This window comes from Emydura macquarii, unplaced genomic scaffold (assembly GCF_026122565.2).
Source record: "Emydura macquarii macquarii isolate MOO-44397 ecotype Brisbane River unplaced genomic scaffold, CSIRO-AGI_Emac_v2 contig_2890, whole genome shotgun sequence".
Lineage (NCBI taxonomy): Eukaryota > Metazoa > Chordata > Testudines > Chelidae > Emydura > Emydura macquarii.
In genome coordinates, this window is record NW_027133027.1 from 1,400,049 (window position 1) to 1,422,574 (window position 22,526).

General features: G+C 38.4%; 1 protein-coding gene across 1 annotated transcript in view; it reads right to left on the bottom strand.

Annotated features, from left to right (window-relative positions):
* Nucleotides 1–22,526, bottom strand: part of LOC137166606 (uncharacterized) — a 123,909-nt gene that overhangs the window by 52,719 nt on the left and 48,664 nt on the right. The window contains exons 6-9 of the mRNA XM_067568396.1: nucleotides 17,893–18,111; nucleotides 15,218–15,470; nucleotides 10,144–10,307; nucleotides 471–630 (exon numbers count right to left, since the gene is read on the bottom strand). Coding sequence (XP_067424497.1) covers nucleotides 471–630; nucleotides 10,144–10,307; nucleotides 15,218–15,470; nucleotides 17,893–18,111 — 796 coding nt within the window. The remainder of the gene's footprint in view (nucleotides 1–470; nucleotides 631–10,143; nucleotides 10,308–15,217; nucleotides 15,471–17,892; nucleotides 18,112–22,526) is intronic.

Genomic DNA, 22,526 nt, shown 5'->3' on the forward strand with positions numbered 1-22,526 from the left:
CCTGTCCCTCTCCCTCTATGTGCCTCCAGATGTAGGAGGTTCTGTAAAATCCTAGGGAGGAAACAGAAGTTTGGCTGTTACTAGACATCCTTGTGACCCTTCTTGTAGTAATGCTCTAGGAGCTTCTCTCACATTCAGCTTGTCAAGTTGCTGAACTGGGAAAAAAATTTCTTATAAGCTACATTCATTTTAAAGAAGTGCCGGGCTCTGTAACATTATTGCGAATCTGCAGATGGCATAAGTGAAACTTTCTAGTTTGCTCTCTGAATGTGGAGAAGTTAGATCCTGGAAAGATGCTCATGGTCATCTGCGGTTTTAAACGCCTGAGCATATGACTGGTAAAATTTGTTCTTCCTGAAGCTCTCTAAGAATCATTTTATGTGACTCTGTCTTCCTACAAAAGTTACACCCATGCAAACAAAGCATTATTTTGGGTCAACCCATTACAAGCTCTTGCCACTGCTACTCACCTTTCGTCTTTCACCGTTGATACCTCTCCATTGCTCAGCCTTTTTCATGATGTAGCTCAGTTCCTGATTGGAGATTTCTAGGTCTAATGGAACAAAGAATGTGGCTTCATCACTGTGAATGCGTTTAAATACATCTAATAACCAACCTTCACTGTGTAGCCTAAGGAGGAAAAAAAAAATATTCAGTGCTGTTTGAAGTGGTTGGTAATGCAAATAAATAAGATTTTTTTAAATATTCTTCCTGTGGCTAAAGTTTAGTCTTCTCTCCATTTCTCTGGTCTCTACCAACACAGTAGCCAGCTTCTTTCCCAGAATACAATGAACATATTTTTAACACTCATTCAAAAAAAAAATCTTCTATAAATGGTGTGACATACAAAACATTACATATTCTTAAACATAGATTGTGCCGTTTAATTAGCCATGGACATGGGACACCAAATAAAGCCCTGATTCTGCAAAGATTTCTACACATGCTTTTCTACACACTGAGTATTCCTATTGAGTTTATGCCAGGCATAAAGTTATGTGTGTGCAGAAATCTGTGCATCACCAGAACATGCTAATAGACAAATCACATCATATAAAACAAGAGATAAACCATTTCCCCCCAAAACATAAAACGTACACAAGCCAAACGTTCTTTGATGTTTGGAAAAGTTCATTTAGTTTGTTTGTTTGTTTTTGTTCATTTTTCCATGTCACTTGTGCATGATGGTAGCGATTGGAAAAAGGATGGGACAGTAAAATACTGTACCATAAAAATGGCTAGTGGCATTTCTAATATAGGTGAAACCGAGAAATATTGTAAATCTTTTGAGAAGGCCTGATGTAAATTCCCTGTCTTAGTTGTAGAACTAAACTTCAAAATGTATGGCTGTTTAATTCAAACTGAACCTTCTGTAATTTGGCTCCTGCTAATTCCAAATTCATTCCAAAACCAGAATCCCACAATAACTAAGACAATGTATAGTAACTGGATCCCAGTCTTGAATTCCTACATTGATATTCTCCCCCTTCATATGCTTCTGAAAGCTATTGTTCTTCAATTAAGTTTATTAGAATTTAGCTCAGCCACCCTTCCCAGCCTTTCCACCTTCCCTACATATTCACAAAGAGGTGGGGCAGTGGCCACTTGGACTGGGTTTGCTGCAGGTTTCCCTGGGATATCCCTTCCTCCTGACCAACAAAAGCCCAGCTTTTGTGAGGCTGTGCCATTGATCATTCCTCTGGCTCTAAGGAGCCCTCTTATTGGCCAGGAGAGAGGCAGCTTCTCTCCTGACGCTGCCCTTTTAAGATGGGGGAGGAGCAAAAGGCCATTCAGTCTCTCATTTTGCTTCAGCAAGGTTTTCTCTCGCACTCCACCATACTACGGTGCTAGGGTTTAGGACAAATGGCTGATTCCTATCCTAGCGATATTGTATTGGTGTATAATTGCTTATTATATCTATTGTTATAATGACCAACCATTGGGCTTTCTCTTATATTCAGCCAAGTCAGAAGCACATTCAGGCTTTCACATGTTCCACTGTGGTTTGTCTCAATGTTGGAGGTGGATGTAGTGTTTTCAGGGGATAAAATGTATTTGGTTGTTTGGGCTGGGATGGTAGGTAGGGAGCAGTATATCGCTCCAACAATAGTGGGATTCAGAGGGACTCGTCAGCACAGACTGTCTCTAGAGTCTATTACAGTGGTGTTTTTAACCCTCTTCATGGAAGGGAAGCACATTGTTTGTTGTCCAAGTTGCACATCCAGAGCCAGGTGGAATGGACAGTATCTCTGGTAGGGTAGCTGTTTTGACACTGGAGTCTGCCAGTCTGTACAAAAAGCATTTCTTGGGCATCAGGCCAAACAGCTACAGCTGTTTTTGATGCAGAGACTATGCTCATTCCTCTCTTTCATTTGATTACATATTTTGTCTGTTTATTTAACAAAGTTGCCACTGTAAATTGCATCTAGCTTGTGAATATCTTTTTGGGGGTCCTCTGGTCAAAAGAAGAGATTAAGGGGTGATGTGACTGAGGTGTATTTATGCTAAGAAATACAGCAGGGGTGGCCAAACCGTGGCTCGTGAGCCACATAGGGCTCCATTACAATTGAAGTGCAGTTTGCAGAGCCCCCTATGTCCTCCCCATTCTCCACCTCCCAGACTGGGGTGAGGAGCTTGGAACTTCTGCCCTGCAGCAGGGTGATGGGGCTAGAGGATTCTGCCCATTGAGGAGGCGGGTTACGGGGGAGGGGGTCAGTAAGTTTGGCCACCCCTGGAACATAGACAAAATGGCTACATGAAATATTGAACTAGGCTCAGAAACAAGGGGTACAAATTGGTGTGAAGAAACAATGGAATGTTAAGGTATTTTGAAATACATTTCTATAAGCAGAAAATAATTAATACACTATGTCGAAAAGATTCCCAAGTGTTACAATCATTTCAAATGAACTTATTCAATAAAGAATAATCCGATAATTGATTCTTGTGCCTAGATCAGTTGACAATAATGGAAATGTTGTGCAAACGTCTAACATAGTCTATGGGCTGGCTTGTTACTCTTACACATATTATATTGCACTTGGATGAAAAAAATATCAGCCAAGCAGATGGGCCTCATTGCTTTTCTTCATCCTGAAGCATCAGGAAGTGAACTGCTGGCTAGGTACATGTGTAAAATGGAGGGTTTTGTTTTTGTGGAACATAGGTCCACCTTCTGTGGGAAGACGGGGATGTATAGTTTGGATGGCCCCCATCTCAGTAGAAGGGGAACCAATCTCCTTGGGGACAGGTTGGCTAGAGTAGTCAGGAGGGCATTAAACTAATGTCAGAAAGGTTGGGTAAGAAAAGGGAAGATATGAGCACTCAGCACCAAATCAAAATGTTGAGAACAAAGTTAATCAAAGAACCAAAGGGACTTGAAGAGAAGATAGTGCCAGGAGCCTGGGTAACAAACAAGAGGAATTGTTATGATTATTTATGAGCACAAATTCGATGTAGTTGGTATTATTGAAGCCTGGTGGGATGAGTCACGTGAATGGAATGCTAAAATCAATGGTTATAATCTAATTAGGAAGGATTTAGTGGGCAAAAGGGGAGGGGGAGTGGAACTCTGTCAAAAATAGCATTACCCATTTCTGAGTAATTGATAACTGGGAAGAAAATGATCTTGAAACATTGTAAATAAATATCCTAACAGATAAAGCACAAGATAGGGTATTAGTTGATGTCTACTGCAGAACACCAAATCACACTAGAGAAGAGGATGACTGCCTCTTTATGCACTTATGTATAATGTGTAAGAAAAAAAGCTGTGTGATCATGCGGGATTTCAGTTTGAATGGCATATGCTGGAGGTCTCATGCTACCAATGCTAAAACATCCGTGGAATTTCTAAACATTATAAGATGACATTTTCCCAACTCAAAAAGTGTTGCAGCCAACATGAGAACATTATTTATTAGACCTTGTCTTAGCAGATAAAGAGAAACTGATCACAGAACTAAAAATGAATTGTACTCAGGCACAAGTGATCATAACTTGATCACATTTATAATGCACAACCAGAATGAAGTCTAGACCAGTAATATACTTGGTGCTTTAATATGGCCAATTTCATAAAGCTGAAAACAATTATGAGTCAAATCAACTGCGAGGAAGAATTTACTCAGAAAAATGTGAATGATAATTGGGAATCATTTAAGAACACCTTACTAGATGCACAAAAAGCCATGACCTAGTTTAGAGGGGAAGTGAAGGCAGCTATAACATTTTTAAAAAAACATATAGAACAGATGGAAGAAAGGAAAGTTGATCATAATGAATATAAATCAGAATCTAGGAATTGTAGAAAATTGATAAGAGAAACAAAAGAACACAAGGAGAACTCTATGGCCACCAGAGTTGAGGAAAATAAGCAGGAGTTTTTCAAATATATTAGGAACAAAAAAAATCCTGAAAATGGTATTGGTCCATTACTAGATGGAAATGGTAGAATTATCAATAATAATGCAGAAAAGGCAGAAGTGTTCAATAAATATTTCCGTTCTGTATTTGGGGAAAAAACAGATGATATAGTCTCATCATATGATGATAATAACAACACACTTTCCAGTATACTAGTATCTCTGGGGGATGTTAAACAGAAGGTACTAAAGTCAAATATTTGTAAATCAGAAGGTTCAGATAACTTGCATTCAAGAGCTTTAAAAGAGCTGACTGAGAAGTTCACTGGAATATTAACGGTGATTTTCAATAACTCTTGGAGCATTGAGGAAGTTCCAGAAGACTGGAAGACAACCAATGTGCCAATGTTTAAAAAAGAGTAAACAAGATGACCCAGGTAATTATAGGCCTGTCAGGCTGACATCGATCCCAGACTAGTTCCTGGAGCACCTGATATGGGATTTGATTAATAAAGAATTAAAGGAGGGTAATGTAATTAATGCCAATCAACATGGGTTTATGGAAGATAGATTGTGTCAAACTAACTTGATATCTTTTTTTTGACAAGATTACAAGTTTTGTTGATAAAAGTAATACTGTTGACATAATCTACTTAGACTTCTGTAAGGCATTTGACTTGATACTGCATGACATTTTGATTAAAAAACTAGAATGATATAAAATTAACTTGGCACACATTAAATGGATTAAAAACTGGCGAATTGATAGGTCCCAAAATGTAATTGTAAAGAGGAATCTTCATCAAGCGGGTGAGTTTCCAGTGGGGTCACTCTGGGATCAGCTCTTGGTCCTATGTTTTTTAACATTTTTATCAATAACCTGGAACAAAATATAAAATTATCACTGATAAAATTTGCAGATGATGCTAAAATTGGGGAGTGGTAAATAATGCAGAGGACATATGACTTAGTAAACTGGGTGCAAGCAAATAATATGCATTTTAATACTGCTAAATGCAAATATATACATAATATATGTTCTGGAAACAAAGAATGCAGGCCATACTTACAGGATGGGGGACTCTATCCTGGGAAGCAATGACTCCAAAAAAAGATATGGAGTCATGGTAGATAATCAGCTGAACATGAGCTTCCAGTGTGACATTATGGCCAAAAGAGCTAATGAGATCTTGGGATGTATAAAAAGAGGAATCTCAAGTGGGAGCAGAGAGGTTATTTTGCTTCTATTAGTGGCATTTGTGTAACCACAGCTGGAATAGTGTGTCCAGTTCTGTTGTCCACAATTCAAAAAGAGTGTTGATAAATTGCAGAGAGCCACAAGGACGATTAAAGGATTAGAAAACATGCCTTATAGTGATAGACTCAAAGAGCTCAATCTATTTAGTTTAACAGAGAGAAGGTTAAGGGGTGACTTGATCACAGTCTATAAGTATAACATGGGGTACAAATATTCAATAATGGGGTCTTCATGCTAGTACAGAAAAGAATAATGATCTACTGGATTAAAGTTGACTGGAAATTTAGACTGGAAATAAGGTGTACATTTTTAAGAGAGAGAGTAATTAACCATTGGAACAATTTACCAACGTTTGTGATGGATTCTCCATCACTGACAATTTTTAAATCAGGATTGGATGTTTTACTAAAAGATATATTCTATTATTATTTTGAGGAAGTTTTACAGCCTGTATTATACAGAAGGTCAAAGTAGATGATCATAATGGTCCCTTCTGGCCTTGGAACCTATGGAGCACCTCTGTATATAGCTATTCTTTGAAATTCCAGGTAAGCAATTTAGATGATTTGCCACTTATCTTGCTAAACAAGAACTAGACCTTGCTATTCACTTCAGCTTGTTTAGTGTAACATTCTTTGTTAAAATGATGTGTCATTTTGCTGCCATAAACATTTTCTATATGAAGATTTTAAGCACAAGATTATCAACTATATAATTAACTTTGAATTAATTAGGAATCAGTAAGCTTTTCTCTTTTAGTTTCCTTGGCCCCAAAGTGCTCTGCCTTCTCCTGTCATATGCTGTATTTTCCTCTCTTTTGTGTGAAAGTAAGATTACTAAAACATTTCCTCCTCATATTTTAACATAGTGTCTGTAAACATGACAATAGCAAAATCTTTTCCTAATGCTAAAGGGGGTGTGGGAGGGAAGGAATCTGAAGCTGTTACCCAAAGAAATTAGATGAGATGAAGTAATACAGTAGAAAATCTCACACACTCTCTTTTTTTAAAAAAGAACATAATATATCAAAGTTACTCTTTCTGACAGGCTACTTTAAATACATACTGGCAAGGATAGTGCAATATCAAGAGATGGAGGTGAGTTACCCCTGAGTCAGTAAATACTGAAATCATTGGCACAACATATTTTAGTACAATTAAAATGGAAGAGTTACAGCCAATCAATGTACTAGTATACGAAAAACTCTCCTGAAGACAATTAAAAGATTTGTGCTTGCTGGAAATAGGCCACACGCTATGCCACAGACTCCTATGAGAATAAACCAGTTATATTACTTAGATTGTGAGCTCTTTGGGACAGGGGCTATCCTTTGAGTCTGTGTTTGTACAGCACCTAGCACAACAGGGTCTTGGTCTGTGACTGGGGCTGCAAGGCATTACCACAATACAAATACATAAATAAATAAATAATAATAAATAATGAATAAAATAAGGGCCTTAAAGGGCTAGATATACAAAGGTATTTAGATTCCTAATGATGCAGATAGGTACTTAGTACTCTCTACCCATGCCTCAGGCCCTGACAGCTTGCTTCATAGCTGTTCATCTGATGCCGCTACTAAAGTTCATTGGCTATAAGTAGCAACTGGGGCTCCTGTGCTTCTCCTACATGGGAGATTTAATTGTGATTCTGAATACTGGTGGATCCACTGGCCTCACACTTTCATACCCTTAGTTAACCCATAGCTTAAAGGACTCCTTTTGATGGTAACATGAAGATGAATTCTAACTGAAACTGACCAATGCAATCAATTCTATGTTCCAAGGGCTAAATTCTGGCCTTTGGATAGGTTGAACCAACATATTAGAGAGCAGGTTTTGTCCCTAAGTGCCTGCATTGGCCCAGATTTTGAAAGAGAGGTGCAATGGGAGCCCCTGTGAAAACGTATTTGTACCCATTGAGTCCAACAATCCCATATTTGAATGCACAAATATGAATTTGTACAGGCCGCTCAGGAAACTGCAAACACCAAGGGATACTTAAGTCACAATTGCCTTATTTAAAAGAAGAAATGTGGGATTTTGTAAGTGTATCCAGTGTATTCTCTCTTGCAAATGTATGCCATTATATTTATATTCTTTAACCCAGTTAACGTATTAGCTCAGATAGATTTTCCTCTGAGGAATTCAAAATGATCTTAGTTCCATAAAGTTCAATACTTATACTTTTTAAACAGTTCTGTTAAAATTCATGTATGTTCTGTGTACCATTGAGGAAAGCACTTTGAAGATCATATGCAGCATAACGTGTTTTATTATCCTTCCTTTGCTTTATTATTTTGTTATGAATAATTTTAAAAATATGTTATCCAAAGAAGCTTTTTTCCCCCCAGTTAAGTTCACCCCCCTTTATTGGAAAACATTATGGGAAGATTGATCCAGAAGGGAAAGAATCTTTGATGATCTTGCACCTGTTCCCCAGACAATGAAGATGTTCATAATATTCTCATAAAAACCTGCCTTACAAATGTTTTAATTTAAATTAATTTTCCTGAGTAATAAACGACAGCAGCTAAAACTTATGAAGCTATTCAAAACTATTAAGTCAATGATTAAGAAGGCATTAACATCTCAAAAACTAATTAACTAGACTACCAGTACATTGGAGTTGTGTACAGCTTCCAGGAATGTAGAAGCTTTGAAATACTTTGTAGAAATTTAGATTGCCATTTATCTTGTTCTGTCTGCTACAATGGAGTTTCTGGAAAGAGGTAGACAGAGGGATGACTAGGTCAGACGCAAACAGTATACTGATCATTCCGATTCTTAAAACTGCTAGGATGTTGTGCCTTCATCCAGAGCATTTATGTCTATGTGCCATCATCTGATGTATATCACTGAAAATTTTTATTGCTCTATAGAGTGAGTAGCTCAGAAATAAAAAAAAAAAAAGAAAATCTTTCAGCCCAACAATTAAACCAGAGCCTACTTCTTTTGTCCCTACACCACAAATGCGGCACATGCATTACTCGGTGGGGGTACACAAAAGGGGCCAGCAGTGAAAGGGGACAGTCCCAGCAGCAAGGGAGGGAGAAACTCGCTAAGGGACTATAGGTAGCTCCTCTTCCCAGGAGTCTCTGGCCCCCATTCGCCAGCTGAGGGAGAGGGGTGCTGATTGGCCAGCATTCCCTAGCTCATATGGTTTAATCTGGCATAGGTACCATGTGGATTCTCTTTCCTCTCTGTTCCAGAAGCCCACCCTACCCACCCGAAGTAGGAATGGGAATTTGGCTTGACAGATGCTGTGGGTCTATCCAACTGCCTGATTTGGGGTTAGGAAAGATTTTTTTTCTCCCTGGGGCCAATTGGTGGAGGACCAGGAAATTTTATGTCTTTCTCACAACACCTTCAAACTGGGCTAAGTAGGAATGTGCTTAAAACCTAACTGTGGCTGGTTTTTAGTGTGGTTAAAGAATAAAACAAACGGTTCCCGCAGGTAAATGACCTGGGATTTTGGTGATGGGCCTTGGGCTCATGGGGTAGACTCTCAGGCCAAGGTCAGACTTTATGGCCCCCGCAGGCTGAGGTCCCCACCCTGCTGCACCATCTGTCCTTCTCATTGGGGGAGGGTGCTAGGATGCAGAGAGAGCTGAGTCCCAGTGGGTATGCTGAGGAGAGCCTACCTTGCATTATATGGTAAGAAGCCCTATAACCTTTGCACTAATTATGCGTTATATAGTAAAGAGCCCTGTAACCCCATACTGGAACCAATTAAATGTCTGGTATAGGAAAGCAAGGGTGGTGGCCTGCCGCCTAATTCCTCGCATGTGTCTGTCCTTGTTTTGCTGCTTTGTCCACATCAGTGGTGCCTGTGCAGATAATGGTACCTGCCAGAAAGAGGAGCTGAAGACAAATCATGCTGGAGATGAGTGGAGACCATTTACATTAATAATGCACAAAACCACAGCCAAACTAGCTGGAGCAAGGTGATGCAAGCAATGGGCCAGATTCTCAGGTGTACTGACTTGATGATCTTGCCCTGGCCTGGGTCTGCAATAGCCTGAGGCAAAACATAGAACAGCCTAAAGGACTGCTACACCAGCCAAGGATCACGGAGGGCACTATGTACTTCACCCCTTGCTCCCTTGGCTTGCTCCATCCCTGACACACTGCCTACCTGGAAGTCCAAAAGTAAAATCTTCAAAAGAATCTCAATAGAACTTAGAAAGTCCAGGGGATTCAGGCTTGACTTAGATGCTTTAGAAATTTTTACCCAAAGTCAAGTGACTTTACGTCATAAGTTTCTTAATGTCTCCCTGCTGAGGAACTTGATTGGTTTCAAGTATAGTTCTCTGTCTCATTTTCTTCCTTCCATCTGTGCTATGGAAGTTGTGCTGGAGTTAACCCCTGATCGTCTGTGACCAGGTGGAACCTCTACACATGATAACATATTATATATATATCTGTTCTGGCATCACCTAACATCTTAGAGAATCACATAACAGTGGAACATGCAGACTTGAGCATGGAAATTATATTGCTAAAAATAAGAAGTGCTTACCTTAGAAAATAGAGGGACAATACCGTCGATGAAATAATGAACAAAACTGTGTAAAGCACCACAGTAATCAATGCACCGGCAATCCCTGATTGCTCTGTTCTTGAAAAGAGCCAGTAGAGCTTTGCAGCATCAGCAATGGGCTTCTCTGCTCTGTAGGTAAGTCGCTGCCATGTAAAAAGTAAAAGAATCAAAGTAAGAAAACGGCAGCCTCAACGGGGTCCATTCATATGACTCGTTCATATAAATCCACACACACACACGAATAAACACTCCATTAAAATAAGGATTTTAATTTAATTTACAGAGTACATAACTTGAAATCTCTTAGGAGCCTGCTATGTAGAATTAAAAAAGAATGAGATGGTTGGGTTACTTGTATTCTCTATTTCTTTCCTTTATTTTAATGCAGCCAAAATCTACTCTGTACAGGTAATTCATGGAGCAAAAACATGCTTTATTTGTGAAGTACCAATGTGGATTTAATGAACACGTTGCAGGAAAAAAATTAAGATGAGTATTTTGTATTGAGTATTTATTTTGAAGACATAACATGAGTTTAATTTCGGCAATGAATAATATTAAAATGACTTATGCAGTAATTTTTCAGGAATGCTGAATGGGCATAAGTCTCTTCTGACAGAGCAGGTTTCCAAATAAGTGAGTCTAATAATGACCTATCCTTGTTACAAGAAAAACACTGGTCCCTATCACATACTGCAAGTAGTCTGCATATGATTTTGAGAATGCACACTTTTGAGGCTTGCTTGCCCCAGTCTCATTTTCAAATCAAGTCATCATTGGTTGCTACATTTTGAAAACAAAGGTAAATTGTATGAAGTGCCAAACTGAAGTATCAGAATGTGCATATGTCTTGCTAGCTGTCACCTAGCACAGCTTCTCTGAACAATACCATCAGTCAAAGGGGGAGGTAGATTCACAGAGCTTCACTGAGACCCAATGAGGTGGGAAAAACAGAGAAAGCAACTACAATTAGATCGACAACAGTTGACAGCAGGGGTTTGCAAAGCTTTTTGCCCAAAGGGGTTGACCCTATTCAGTCCACATAGCCAAATTCCTAAGATCCCCCTTATGAAGCAGTATGTGAAATTATGTACATGCATTACTATGTCTGCATGAAGTGCTTTAGCTAGAAAATGGAAGCTACCTACATTTCCAATAACCAACAAACAGAATTTGGGAAACCATGACAGTCAATAATCTGTTTAATTACAGAACTGACAAACAAGAAAATATTTTATACCCTGGACTCCTAATTTAGTAATTTCTTTGAGGGAAGAGATTCAGACACAGTGAAACTGAAATCTCCTAATAACTTTGACTATCTAACCAGGCATTTATATGTCTCCCAAGATTGAAGTACCTGAGAACACCTCATAATAAAAGTAACTGCAGTTGTCAGTGTATAGAGTTAACAGCTATTCATGAAAATCAAAGGTATAACAAAAGCTATATGACTATTCCATTGTATTATATTATTAACAATAATGAAAACTCAACTCGTTTGTGTAAAACTGTAAAAGCTACCAAAATCTTTAACATATGGAAGGAGATGCAAAAGGGATCAAATCTGCATAGATTAAAATTTGTCATTTTATTGGGATTAGGCTGATTTGTGCTTCAGTGACAATTCACAAAGATGTTTTGTAGCAATATGTTATATTATACTTTTGATAAAACGAGAAAAATTTCCAAAACCTTTAGTGAATTTTTGCCTGCTTTTCAACTATCTCGACTGTATTCATGTACTGCTGCCATCTGCTGGATAGAATCAGATCTGCTCAGCTGTGTGTCATAGGCCTTATATTGCTAACAGCTAAAGGAAATCCTCCTTTCCATCAGTTCTTTGATGTGGACCATAGTGACAATGATAAAGTCCTAGACGGCCACATGAAATCATATTAGTGCACGTCATGAGGACATTTGGAATAGCTTCCAATAAAAGGTATGGCATTTACATTACCTTTACCTTTCAACAATGTTACTTTGTTACCTTTAGGATGCAACAGCTTGCTCTCCCTTGGGCAGCTGGTCTGTTCTGTGGGTTGGCCCATAGGCTAGTTGGAATCACCCTCCACCCCTTTTCCTCACTGCCTTTGGGGTGCCTGCACACTCTGGGGGTTCTCTGAAGGAACAGAAACTGCCATTACATTGATACCATGCATGGGCCACACAATGAATGGGCTAATTACACATTTTCCTTGTTCTCTCCCCCGCACCAAATTATGAACTGCATTGTCTCAAACCTACTGAATTCTTTAATGGCCTGATCCAAGAAACACTTACTATGGTTTTCAATGATAAGCACTGTATCTTTCCATAATGCTTATGTGGCCTGGCCCCTGATCATTATACTATCTGAGCAACTCACCGTCTTTAATATATTTATTCTCATGGCTTCCTTGCAATGTAGGAAAGTACTATCCTCCCCTTTTTACTGATGGGGAACTGAAGCACCAAGAAGCTAAATGACTTATCCAAAGTCACACAGGAAGCCTGTGGTAGAGCGAGGACTTGAACCCACTTCTCTGAAGCCCTCACTTGTGCCCTAACCACTGGAACATCCTTCCACTTTGCCTGTTAGCACATGGTTGCAGAATCAGGCCTTTAATTACACATCTAACATCCTCACTTAACTGTGGCCTTTTTTAAAAAAAAAAATCTTATTGTGGAGTTTTTCTTTAATAATAATAAACAAATATATTGGTTAGTAAACAAGAAACCCTAGTCTCCAGGGCTAACAATTCATCATCTTTCATAAGTCTATATAGAATATTAAAAGATATTATACCATTAAAATAACTCAAGTTACTACAACATAACATCTGGAAAATGCTTGATCTAAAATAAATTGATTGGCAAGTAAATCTGAAATAGCTGCTGAAAGAATGCCAGGCGGAATAAAAAATTAAGAGTTCCTCGTGAGGATAATCCTGGCAGATAATGCCAAATTTTCAGTATGAAGTATAGAGAGAAATATGCATTCAGTTCTTCTCACTTGGAGTCTATGCTAAACTGTAATGAGAAACGTAATTACATAATCCATATTTCAAGTTTCTCTCTGACCAGCAGCAGGAGCACTGGTGTTTTGGTTGACATTTATTGTTAATAAATCCAGTCTGGCAAGGACCAAAGCTACTCCACTGAAGTCAATAGCAAAGCTCCCACTGGCTACTAAAGGAGGACGATTGGGCTTTTAAAGCAATGCCCTTTTAAAGAAAAAAGGTTGACTATGTCTATCCAAAAAGATAATGCCAAATTAACATTATTATTAATATTATAGACCCTTATTCAACAGTCTATTCCTATTAAACAAAACACTTAAGTGTGTGCTTAACTTTCGCTGAGTGCATAAACTGCATTAACTTCCATGGGAAGCATATTCTTAAATGTTTTGCCAGATAGGGATAGCCAAGCACATATTAAAGGCTTTGCCAAATTGGGGCCATAAAAAGTAACTTAAGCCTTTGGGAGCCATAGATGTGCAGCACCTCCAACAATCAAGCCACTTTTATTTTTGGAGGCTACTTTTAGCACTGAGTTTTTAAAATTTGGGCCTATCTCAGGGGGTAGTCCACCATAAAGCTAGTCTTGTGTTCAGGTTGCACTAAAAATATGACCTGGCTCCCAAATACATGTGCTGGGTGGGGGGGAGTGATTCCCTTCATCATTTTTCCTCAGTACAAGACTGAGTACAACAAGGCAGACTTAAGCTGTCATTCTAAATTTTCTGTATACATTTGGTATAGAAAAAGAACCTTCTTTTAAGTATTGCTAGCTTAGAAGGTGAGAAAGCATCCTCTTCCTTCCCAATGAAGAATTCCCACATCAAGGTAATTAACATTAGAATTGAGTTCTGTCCATATTTTATGCCAGTCACAAAAAGACACAGACATCTCAGTGTAACTCCAGTACAGTGCTACCTACTAAAATACATCTTATTATCTAAACCATCTCCATGACAGCCCAAATTAAACTTCTCACAAACTGATATTTTCATAGATAATACTATAAGGGAAAATAACATTTTAATAGGATTTTTTCAAGAGGCAGCCTAGTGGTTAGGGGCGTAGGGTGGTAGAAGTCAGGAGACTTAGTTCCATCTCTCATAGTGGATTACTATGTGGTTAGAGGCGTAGGGTGGTAGAAGTCAGGAGACTTAGTTCCATCTCTCATAGTGGATTACTGAATAACCTGGGGAAAGGTATGTAAGCCTCAGTGTGCTCATCTACATTGGTCATAACACCTAAGGTATCTTTCTAAAGCACTTTGAAATCCTCAGAAGAGATAACTACAAAGTTTTTATTATTATTTTTTATTATGAAACCATGAAATTATTTTAAACGTTAGACTTTCAAGTGGAAAGGAGAACAGAATGTTATTTTCTGTAGAATTTAATATCTGTTTCATTGCTTAGCAAAATATGAAATACTAGTATTTAGGACCGTTCATTAACACATCTCGAATATCATCTATAACTGCAGCAATCCTTTCCAAAGCAGGTGCAATCATTCCAGTATTAGGGTATGTCTATACTGACAGCAGCAAAGCTGCCGCCGCCAGATTGCTCTTTCTTGATTGATTGAGCGGTCAGTGTAGACCCACTCAATCGATCAGGAAGTCGAGGCAGTAAATCCACCACCTCAAGTGGCATAGTGCTGCATACTGGGGAACACGGTTCCCGTCGGCACAGTGCAGTGAAGATGGCGCTCAGAAGGGAAGCACAGCAGTTGATGGGAGTTATGCAAACTACTCTGTGTAGCTTGTGTAACTCCCGTCGACTGCCGCTGAATCTCCAGGTAAGTGTAGACCAGGGCTCAGACTCTATACTTTATCCATAGGTTTGTTGGTACAGTACTCTTAATTTTACATAGAAACAACCGAGTGTATCCATCAGCTGAGAATGCTGTTACTAAAAAGGAAATATATAACAATATTATTTAATGTATTTTTAACTTTCATATGCAGTTGCCAGCGGTGGAATTTCACATCATTCACTGAATAAAAAAATCTTCTACGTCAAGGACTCATGTCCAAGTTATTTTAAGTGACTTACCCCCAGGAATGCATCCACTACAAACACTGCCAAGGGGTCTAGCACTGTCCAGAGTCCCATAGCCACGATAAACTTTGACAAGAAGGAAGGGAATGAGTCAAACAGTTGCTGACAGCCCCATCTGATCAGAAGCATAAGAAGCATCACTGCGTTCAAGATTAGAGGTCCCACCACAACCATGGCCAACTCTTCTCTGGTAAGCAGCAAAGAGTTCTGGTAGCAGAGTTCCACAGTGTGAGGGAAGAGCTGGAACCTGGAAATAAGCAAAGCAAAAATGCATTGGTGAGATGATCTGTATTGCTGGATATACTAGGCTAAACATGAAAAAAATAATTAATTTTCACAATAATTGTCCATATCACTATCAAATCCCCAGAATAATCATGATCTGGTGTGTGATAATAGTAGCACTCACGGTTTGTGTGTCCTTAGGCTAAATTCCTAACTTGGCCCAAAGCCCATACTATATGCAAAGAAAACGGACTGTTTGATCACACGGTATGGTGAAGCTACAGAGGAAAATAATATTTCTCCATATCCCATGTACCACTCACTTTCAGGCAAGCTGATGTGTACAGGCCTTTGGAAGTGGTCAGGAGAAGACTGAGGTAATGTTATTAGCTATGGCAGCCAGCCCTCCTTCCTCCCACACACACTGCCAGTCAGAGGGACCCGCTCTGAGCGCAGTTCACAGACCCAATCCTCTCTGAGGAAAACAAAGGCAGCCGCAAAAACAGCCAGGCACAGGATGACACAAAGCCCACAGCTTCCTGAACCCGTACATAGATGCCAGCTTGAAGGGTCCAACCACCCACCATGAGCCATAGTGTTTTGAGAAGCCCACATCCCCGTCAAAGGCAATGAGCAGACACAGCCTTGCTCACATGCCCTCACAATCTCTTATGTAAATGTAGTGCTGATTACGTAAGGGTGCTGAGATGTAAGCCAACATTTTCAAATTAGGGGGCCTAAAATTATGCTCCTGCATCCAAGTTAGGCACATAAAAAAGGGGCTTGATTTTCAAAATTGCTGAGCTCCTGTGGCTTCCATTGACTTCAGTGGGATTAGTGGGTCCTTGCCTCTCCTGAAATATGTCCTCTTGTATACAGGTGCCTAAATATGGGACCTCACTCTGTTTTGAACATGTTGGCATTAATCTGGGTAGCTACCCGTTATAGTTGTCATATTGTTTGTATGGGTGTGACTGGCCCCTATCACCACCTGCCACTTTCTGTTTCCTCCTTTGTTTTATTGACTAGGACCTTCATGAATCATCCCACAGCGGGTGTGCAAGCTGCATTGCTGATTATTGGTCTGTTGCCTGGCCTCCCCAAGTCACCATGGCATCCAGCCAGCTACTGAAATCTCCCTCATCTTGAGTGAGGAAATGAGGGTACAGACAAGGGGAACCTTGATCTGTAATAGACTTAAGAAACCTCCACCAGCACCCCTGCAATACCATATGTTGGCCAGAACCCTCCTGGGCTCCATGATCAGATTTACTCCAGGAACTGGCCACATTACTATCTCCTAGCTCATCACACCAGGCCTCCATGGTGCTATGAAGAAGAAAAATCCTCAGTACACTGACCAGTCTTGCACTGTAGGAAAATTACTTCCTGACCCCCTAGATAGTTGTTCTGGTGAGACGCTACAGCAAACATGAAAGCCTCATTCTCTACCCACAGGAACCAACATTGTACAGGGAACATGTATGAGCACTGCTGCTGTCATTTAGTCCATCCCATGCCAGTGCACAGTTGTTCCCTAAGGTATATTTTCTACTATGTTTTCCAGAAATAACCAAATATTTTAATAACTCTCCTGGAAATCTCTGAAGAATGTTTCATTTACTGTACTTAAAATTGAACATCTCAACTAGCTAATATTTTCACACCCATGTTTATATTTGTACTTAATTTATCAAAAGCAATGGAAATTATACCTGGGAGCACCTGAATGTCATTTGAATCCATTTTAATTGACAACCTACATATGTACTAATTTCTTTTATAATCCACATTCTGTAAAAAAAAAATTTTTTAAATAAACTTATCTCTGTGTCTACCTACAGCCTCCATGGACTTTTACTAAGCAATAACTTTTCAAGCGTCACACTCTTCCAAAGGATAGTGGCATAGAAAACTACCTTGGTTAAAGGTAGATTCAATTCTTTGAATTCATTCACTTTGCAAAAGAAGCAGTTTTTGCTCCTTTTAGTGAAGGGGATGTATCAGACTTCGATTACTTGCAAAATATTTTATACATAAGATACTTTAATAAAATCAAATTGTGAATACAACGCTTCTCAATTTTTTCTTTTGCACTTTTTGATCCAAAATGAAAATATATAATGGGGGCGGAGGGCAGAGGGATACATATACACAAGCACACACACAAAGTACAATATTTATAAAGTTAAAACAATTTTATCTTTCCTTTCAGAGTCATGTGCTCTATTAGGGCTTATTCTCAATAGAAATACATCCAAACTAGACCTCAGATCTTCACTCTCCTGAACTTCTGCGAAGTTCAGATCCGGACCCAGATACAAACTTTGCAGCACAAGTATTATTCACTAATTCTCATTTTAATATGAAGGGAGTTCCTTGTTTAAATCCCATGCATTTAATTGCTTGAATAGCTAAGAGTACGAAAAGGAAATAGAACTCACTTTGTAACAGGAACTGAGATGGCTTGAAGAAAGAGCCATTGACTACAGTAATGCAGATAAAGCCGCACAAACCAGAGGAGAACTACCAGCAGCATAATAAACCAGAAGTCCCAGGAATGCCATTGTGCCAATCCCAGTTCTGAAAAGACTCCATATGCCCCAAAATGGAAATGCTCAATGATTCTTCTGGATACTCTGACTTCAACAGCAGAATGGTGACTGGAAATGCATAGAAATGAAACAAAGTGGAGTCATTCTGAGATGCAAAATGAATAAAGTGTTCATGAAGGAAGATACAATGGAAACCTGCTGTATGGATATATTTGGCCAACCATACTTTTATCATTCCTTTTAACTGATCACTACATCTAGATTAATAAAATAATGCACTTGCCATATCGGATATACACATACACAAAAAACACAGGGAAAATTTTACTCTGTGTTGTACACGCACACTGTGAATTTTGTCTATTCCTTTCTCTTCCACACAAAACAGGAAAATATCAGCTCATAGAGATCACAAATGGGAAGGAACTGTTATGTTATCTGCTCCATCTTCCGCAAATGCAAGATATATTCCATCAGAGAGATAATGGATCAGATATTAAACTGTCGCACCAGCTTTAATCCAGTTTATATTTTGATTTTTTTTTTATTCCTCATAATTTTGCTGCAAAAGCAGTCATTTTAATATACACAGCAGAGTTCCAGAAATTCAGGTCAACTATAGGTGCCAAAGTTCATTCAACAGAGAGAGAGACCTTAGAAAGTTTTTCTTAGTCAGAAGTTCATTTCACGTAATTAAAGTTCAGATGCAATCTGCATAATGGGATTGATGTCATGCATTCAAAATCGTATTACTAGTTTTTTTTAACAAAAATAAAATAAATAAAAAAGAAAACAATTACCTCAAGCCTTTTGCTTTTGCTTTTCTTTTTTTACCTACTAATTGCTCTCCAAGGAATTAATTATCAATAATTTTCTTTCTGACAAATTGATACCAGAGCTGTCATACATATTTATTTCAATTAAATAAGTGAACAGTTAAGAGTTTAGGGTAAGAAGGTGCTGGCTAGTGCTTCAGTCTAAACATTTGGATACATTTAGTGGACTAAAAGTCCTTTTGAAACTAGCTGTCATGTGAAAGAGAAAACAGAAAGGAAGTTACACTATATAATACTTTACTGCTCAATGTGGTGTGATCTGCCCTTTAGTTAATTACTATACCTCTTCAAAGGGGAAAAAGAAAAAGAAAGAAATCAGAAGCACAGATGCAGGCTTGGCATTATGTTTGCAAGAAACTGGAAAATCTCAGCTGATTCAAAACCGAAAAGACAGTCGCTTCTTTGACCTTTTGAAACTTCTAACTGCTATGCTTATTTCCATTGATTTAAATGACTATGCAGTTTAGATGCACATCTCCAGAACCAAGTATGAGGTCATTGTGCTCTTACCATCATTTGTATTGATGTAGTCCTTTAAAAGTTCAAAAACATAAAGATCTTTTTGTGGAAGAAAATATGCCTGGTTTTTTTTTAAGTCTATCATATGACTGGAGTAGAAGAAACAGCAGTAGTTGCACTGTGCACTTTTATCTTCTCTTTAAAGTTTTTTATTGCTATTTTATTTTTTGTGCCTTCTTCTCCATATGGATTACAATTACTACTAGAAATGAGGAAACCTCAAAGGTTCTGAACTTGATTTTGATTTGATTAGGCACTGAAAATGTAGATGCTCTTCCACACCTACCCAGACATCCTGAGTCTGCAAAGTATAGCTAATGATCTTATGAAAACAGGTTTTCGCATGAGATTTTGTTTTCTCCTGTTTCTGATCAAGCAGGAAATACTTTGATTGCAATTTCTGTCATGGTATTCAAGACTATTTGGAAACAGAAGTATAAAATAATGGCCAACATTTCTAAAAGGTTCTGCTCAGATATGGTTCCAGAAATGGGCTGAGGCTTGGGAGGATTTTCTATATTTTTTGCACTGGTGAGTCACCCATCCCTAAACAAAATCCAAATCAGACCTTGAGGAACGGTAATCACATTTCACAGGAGAGTTTCCTTTTCCTGAAACTTGATTTCTTAAATTGACATGGCCTCTACCTCTCAATTACATAATCCTTCTCTTGCTCACCCTTAAAAGAATATTTTAAAATATTTTTTAAAACAGTTTTTCAACATTATACCATTTCGTCAGCACCATTTCTTCTATTCTCTTGCTTGGTTAAATGTGAATGGCATGACCATCCAAAGCTAAAAAGTAGCCTTTGACACAGCCCTATGTAATACATACCACAGAAATTGATGTATGGGTTTTAAGGAAAGCTACAATGCACACACATCACTCAAAATTCACATAGTGGCAAACAGTAGCTGTTAGGGTCACACACGCAGTTCCTAGGTTGCTTGTAGTTTGATCTACCAGAGGTTCTGAAGAATGTTTTGACCAGTTAGTACGCCCAAGTGCAGACCATTCTCAAAACTTGTGCAACATTCTATGCTACAGATCTAGATTTACCACACCACTAATTGGAGTCAAATTATGAACACCTACCTCATCCTGCTGACCACTTACTCACACAAATAGTTTACAGACCTACTCATGTGAGTAAGTGCTCATCAATATAAGTAGTGGATTCACAATCCAGCCCTCAGTGAGAAAGAAACAAGTCAATTATGTCAGTTAGATCAGACACATGATTGATTTTGAAATTATACCAAAGAAAGCCATCATATTTCATGTGCTCTTAAATCTGAAGGCTATTTTATATCACACTTATTTGCCAGCGCTTTACAACTTGAGTAATCCCATTGAAATCAAAGAGTAAGGGACTCCTTAAGAAAAGCAAGGGTGCAGAATCTTCCCCATTGTTTTTATGAATAGATACATTAGAATAGACACAATTTGCTGTCTATGAAAAAGGATATACTGACAGCTCAATTCAAAGAAATCTTCTTATCTTCCACTGAATAGTCAGAAACATTTCAAGCTTCCCATCTTACCCTACCAATGTCACAAATCCATGTCCTAGAACTGGGGGGGGAGGAGGAGGAGGAGGAGGAGATCTTCAGGTCCACTCCATTCTTAACTTCTTTGCAGAGCAATCCAGTTAGTGCCAACAGCAGCTGTGTATTTTCCACTAAAAAGTGAATTGAGACCACCAGCTCATTTTACATTAACCACTGAAGAGTCATAAGATAGTAATTACCACTTTAGGTCACTTTATCAAACAAGGCTACCTTTGAACCAGCCAGTCTAGAGATGCAGTGTTGCATACTCCATTTATAAAATGCATCAAGGCAGTTAACCCTCCTAAAATTACTTTGAAAAAAAGTCTGATGCAAAAAAATCAAATTGACAGTGTTCTTTTAATTTTTATTTTAAGAAACCAAGACTTGTTTGTCATTGATACAGTGGAATCCAAGGCAGGAAACTCACACAGCAACAGCAAGAAAGATTTAAGAAACTAACAGATCTGAATAGGCATTAAGTAAAAAACTTTGTTTATCATGTCCTAAGAATTATTGATATATTTACAATAAAAGAGAAAAATTGTAAAAATTGGCATCAGTAAGTAATTCATAACAAAGTTTTGTCTGGAAAGATGAGTCCTCAAAGCCATCTTGAGGAAAAACAAGTATACAAATGCCAGTGTTGTAATATTAATCTAATAAAACCACCAGCCTTGTTCAGATTGGCTTAAAAATATCATGAAACCTGGCAATCTTGCAAATGTGGTATAAGCCTAAGAAATAGATTTATGCAATGAATCTTTGCTAGAAAAGTTGTTTTCAAATGCAGAAAATTTATTTTATATGCTCCTGAGTAGAAGGGTAAATTATGACTGGCAAAATAAATATATAATTTATTTACTCAGATACATGAAATTCAAATTCAGTTTTGTTTTGTTAGCTAGTCTCTAATCTTGCTTCTATTGGTTTCCATACACTCACCTATTCCAAGTATACATCTTCCTACAGCAAAACATAGTATCTTCTTGTCCTTAGACTATGTTTACTGTTTAAAACATAATTACAATGAAGAACTTTCTACTTGTATTTCCATTAATCATGAATAACCTCAAATGTTTATGACTCTGGCACACATGTGTCTCCTATCAAATTCCAGTGGAATGAGATTTTTTCTCTCTCTACTACTAATGCTTGATTTACTATTACAGGGAATATAAAAGTACACTGAACACCTCATGGATTGATGAAGGTTTCTGTAAGTCACTGAGAGTTGATGGTGCCCAGCACCTTTCACTATCATGGCCTAATTAGTGATGGATGCACCTCAAGAGGGTCACAGATTTGTATGCATTCTGTGAAACACAAAAATAACTATATGGTTCCCTGACACTTATCAAAGGAACTTGGCTTTAGTTCATTAACAATGGACATTGTCAAATACTTACCCACTACGGATATCAGAAGACTCTGGAACTGTTGAGGATTGAAAAGAGCAGTCCCTTCAGGGCTAGCAAAGAATTTTCACACCAGAATGACTCCATAATAAAACTATCAGAAGAAAGGTTAAGGTATCATAATGCCTACAGGAGATCAATTCCTGAATGAAGACCATCTGACTCAAACTCAACTGAGCAAGACCAAAGTGACGCTG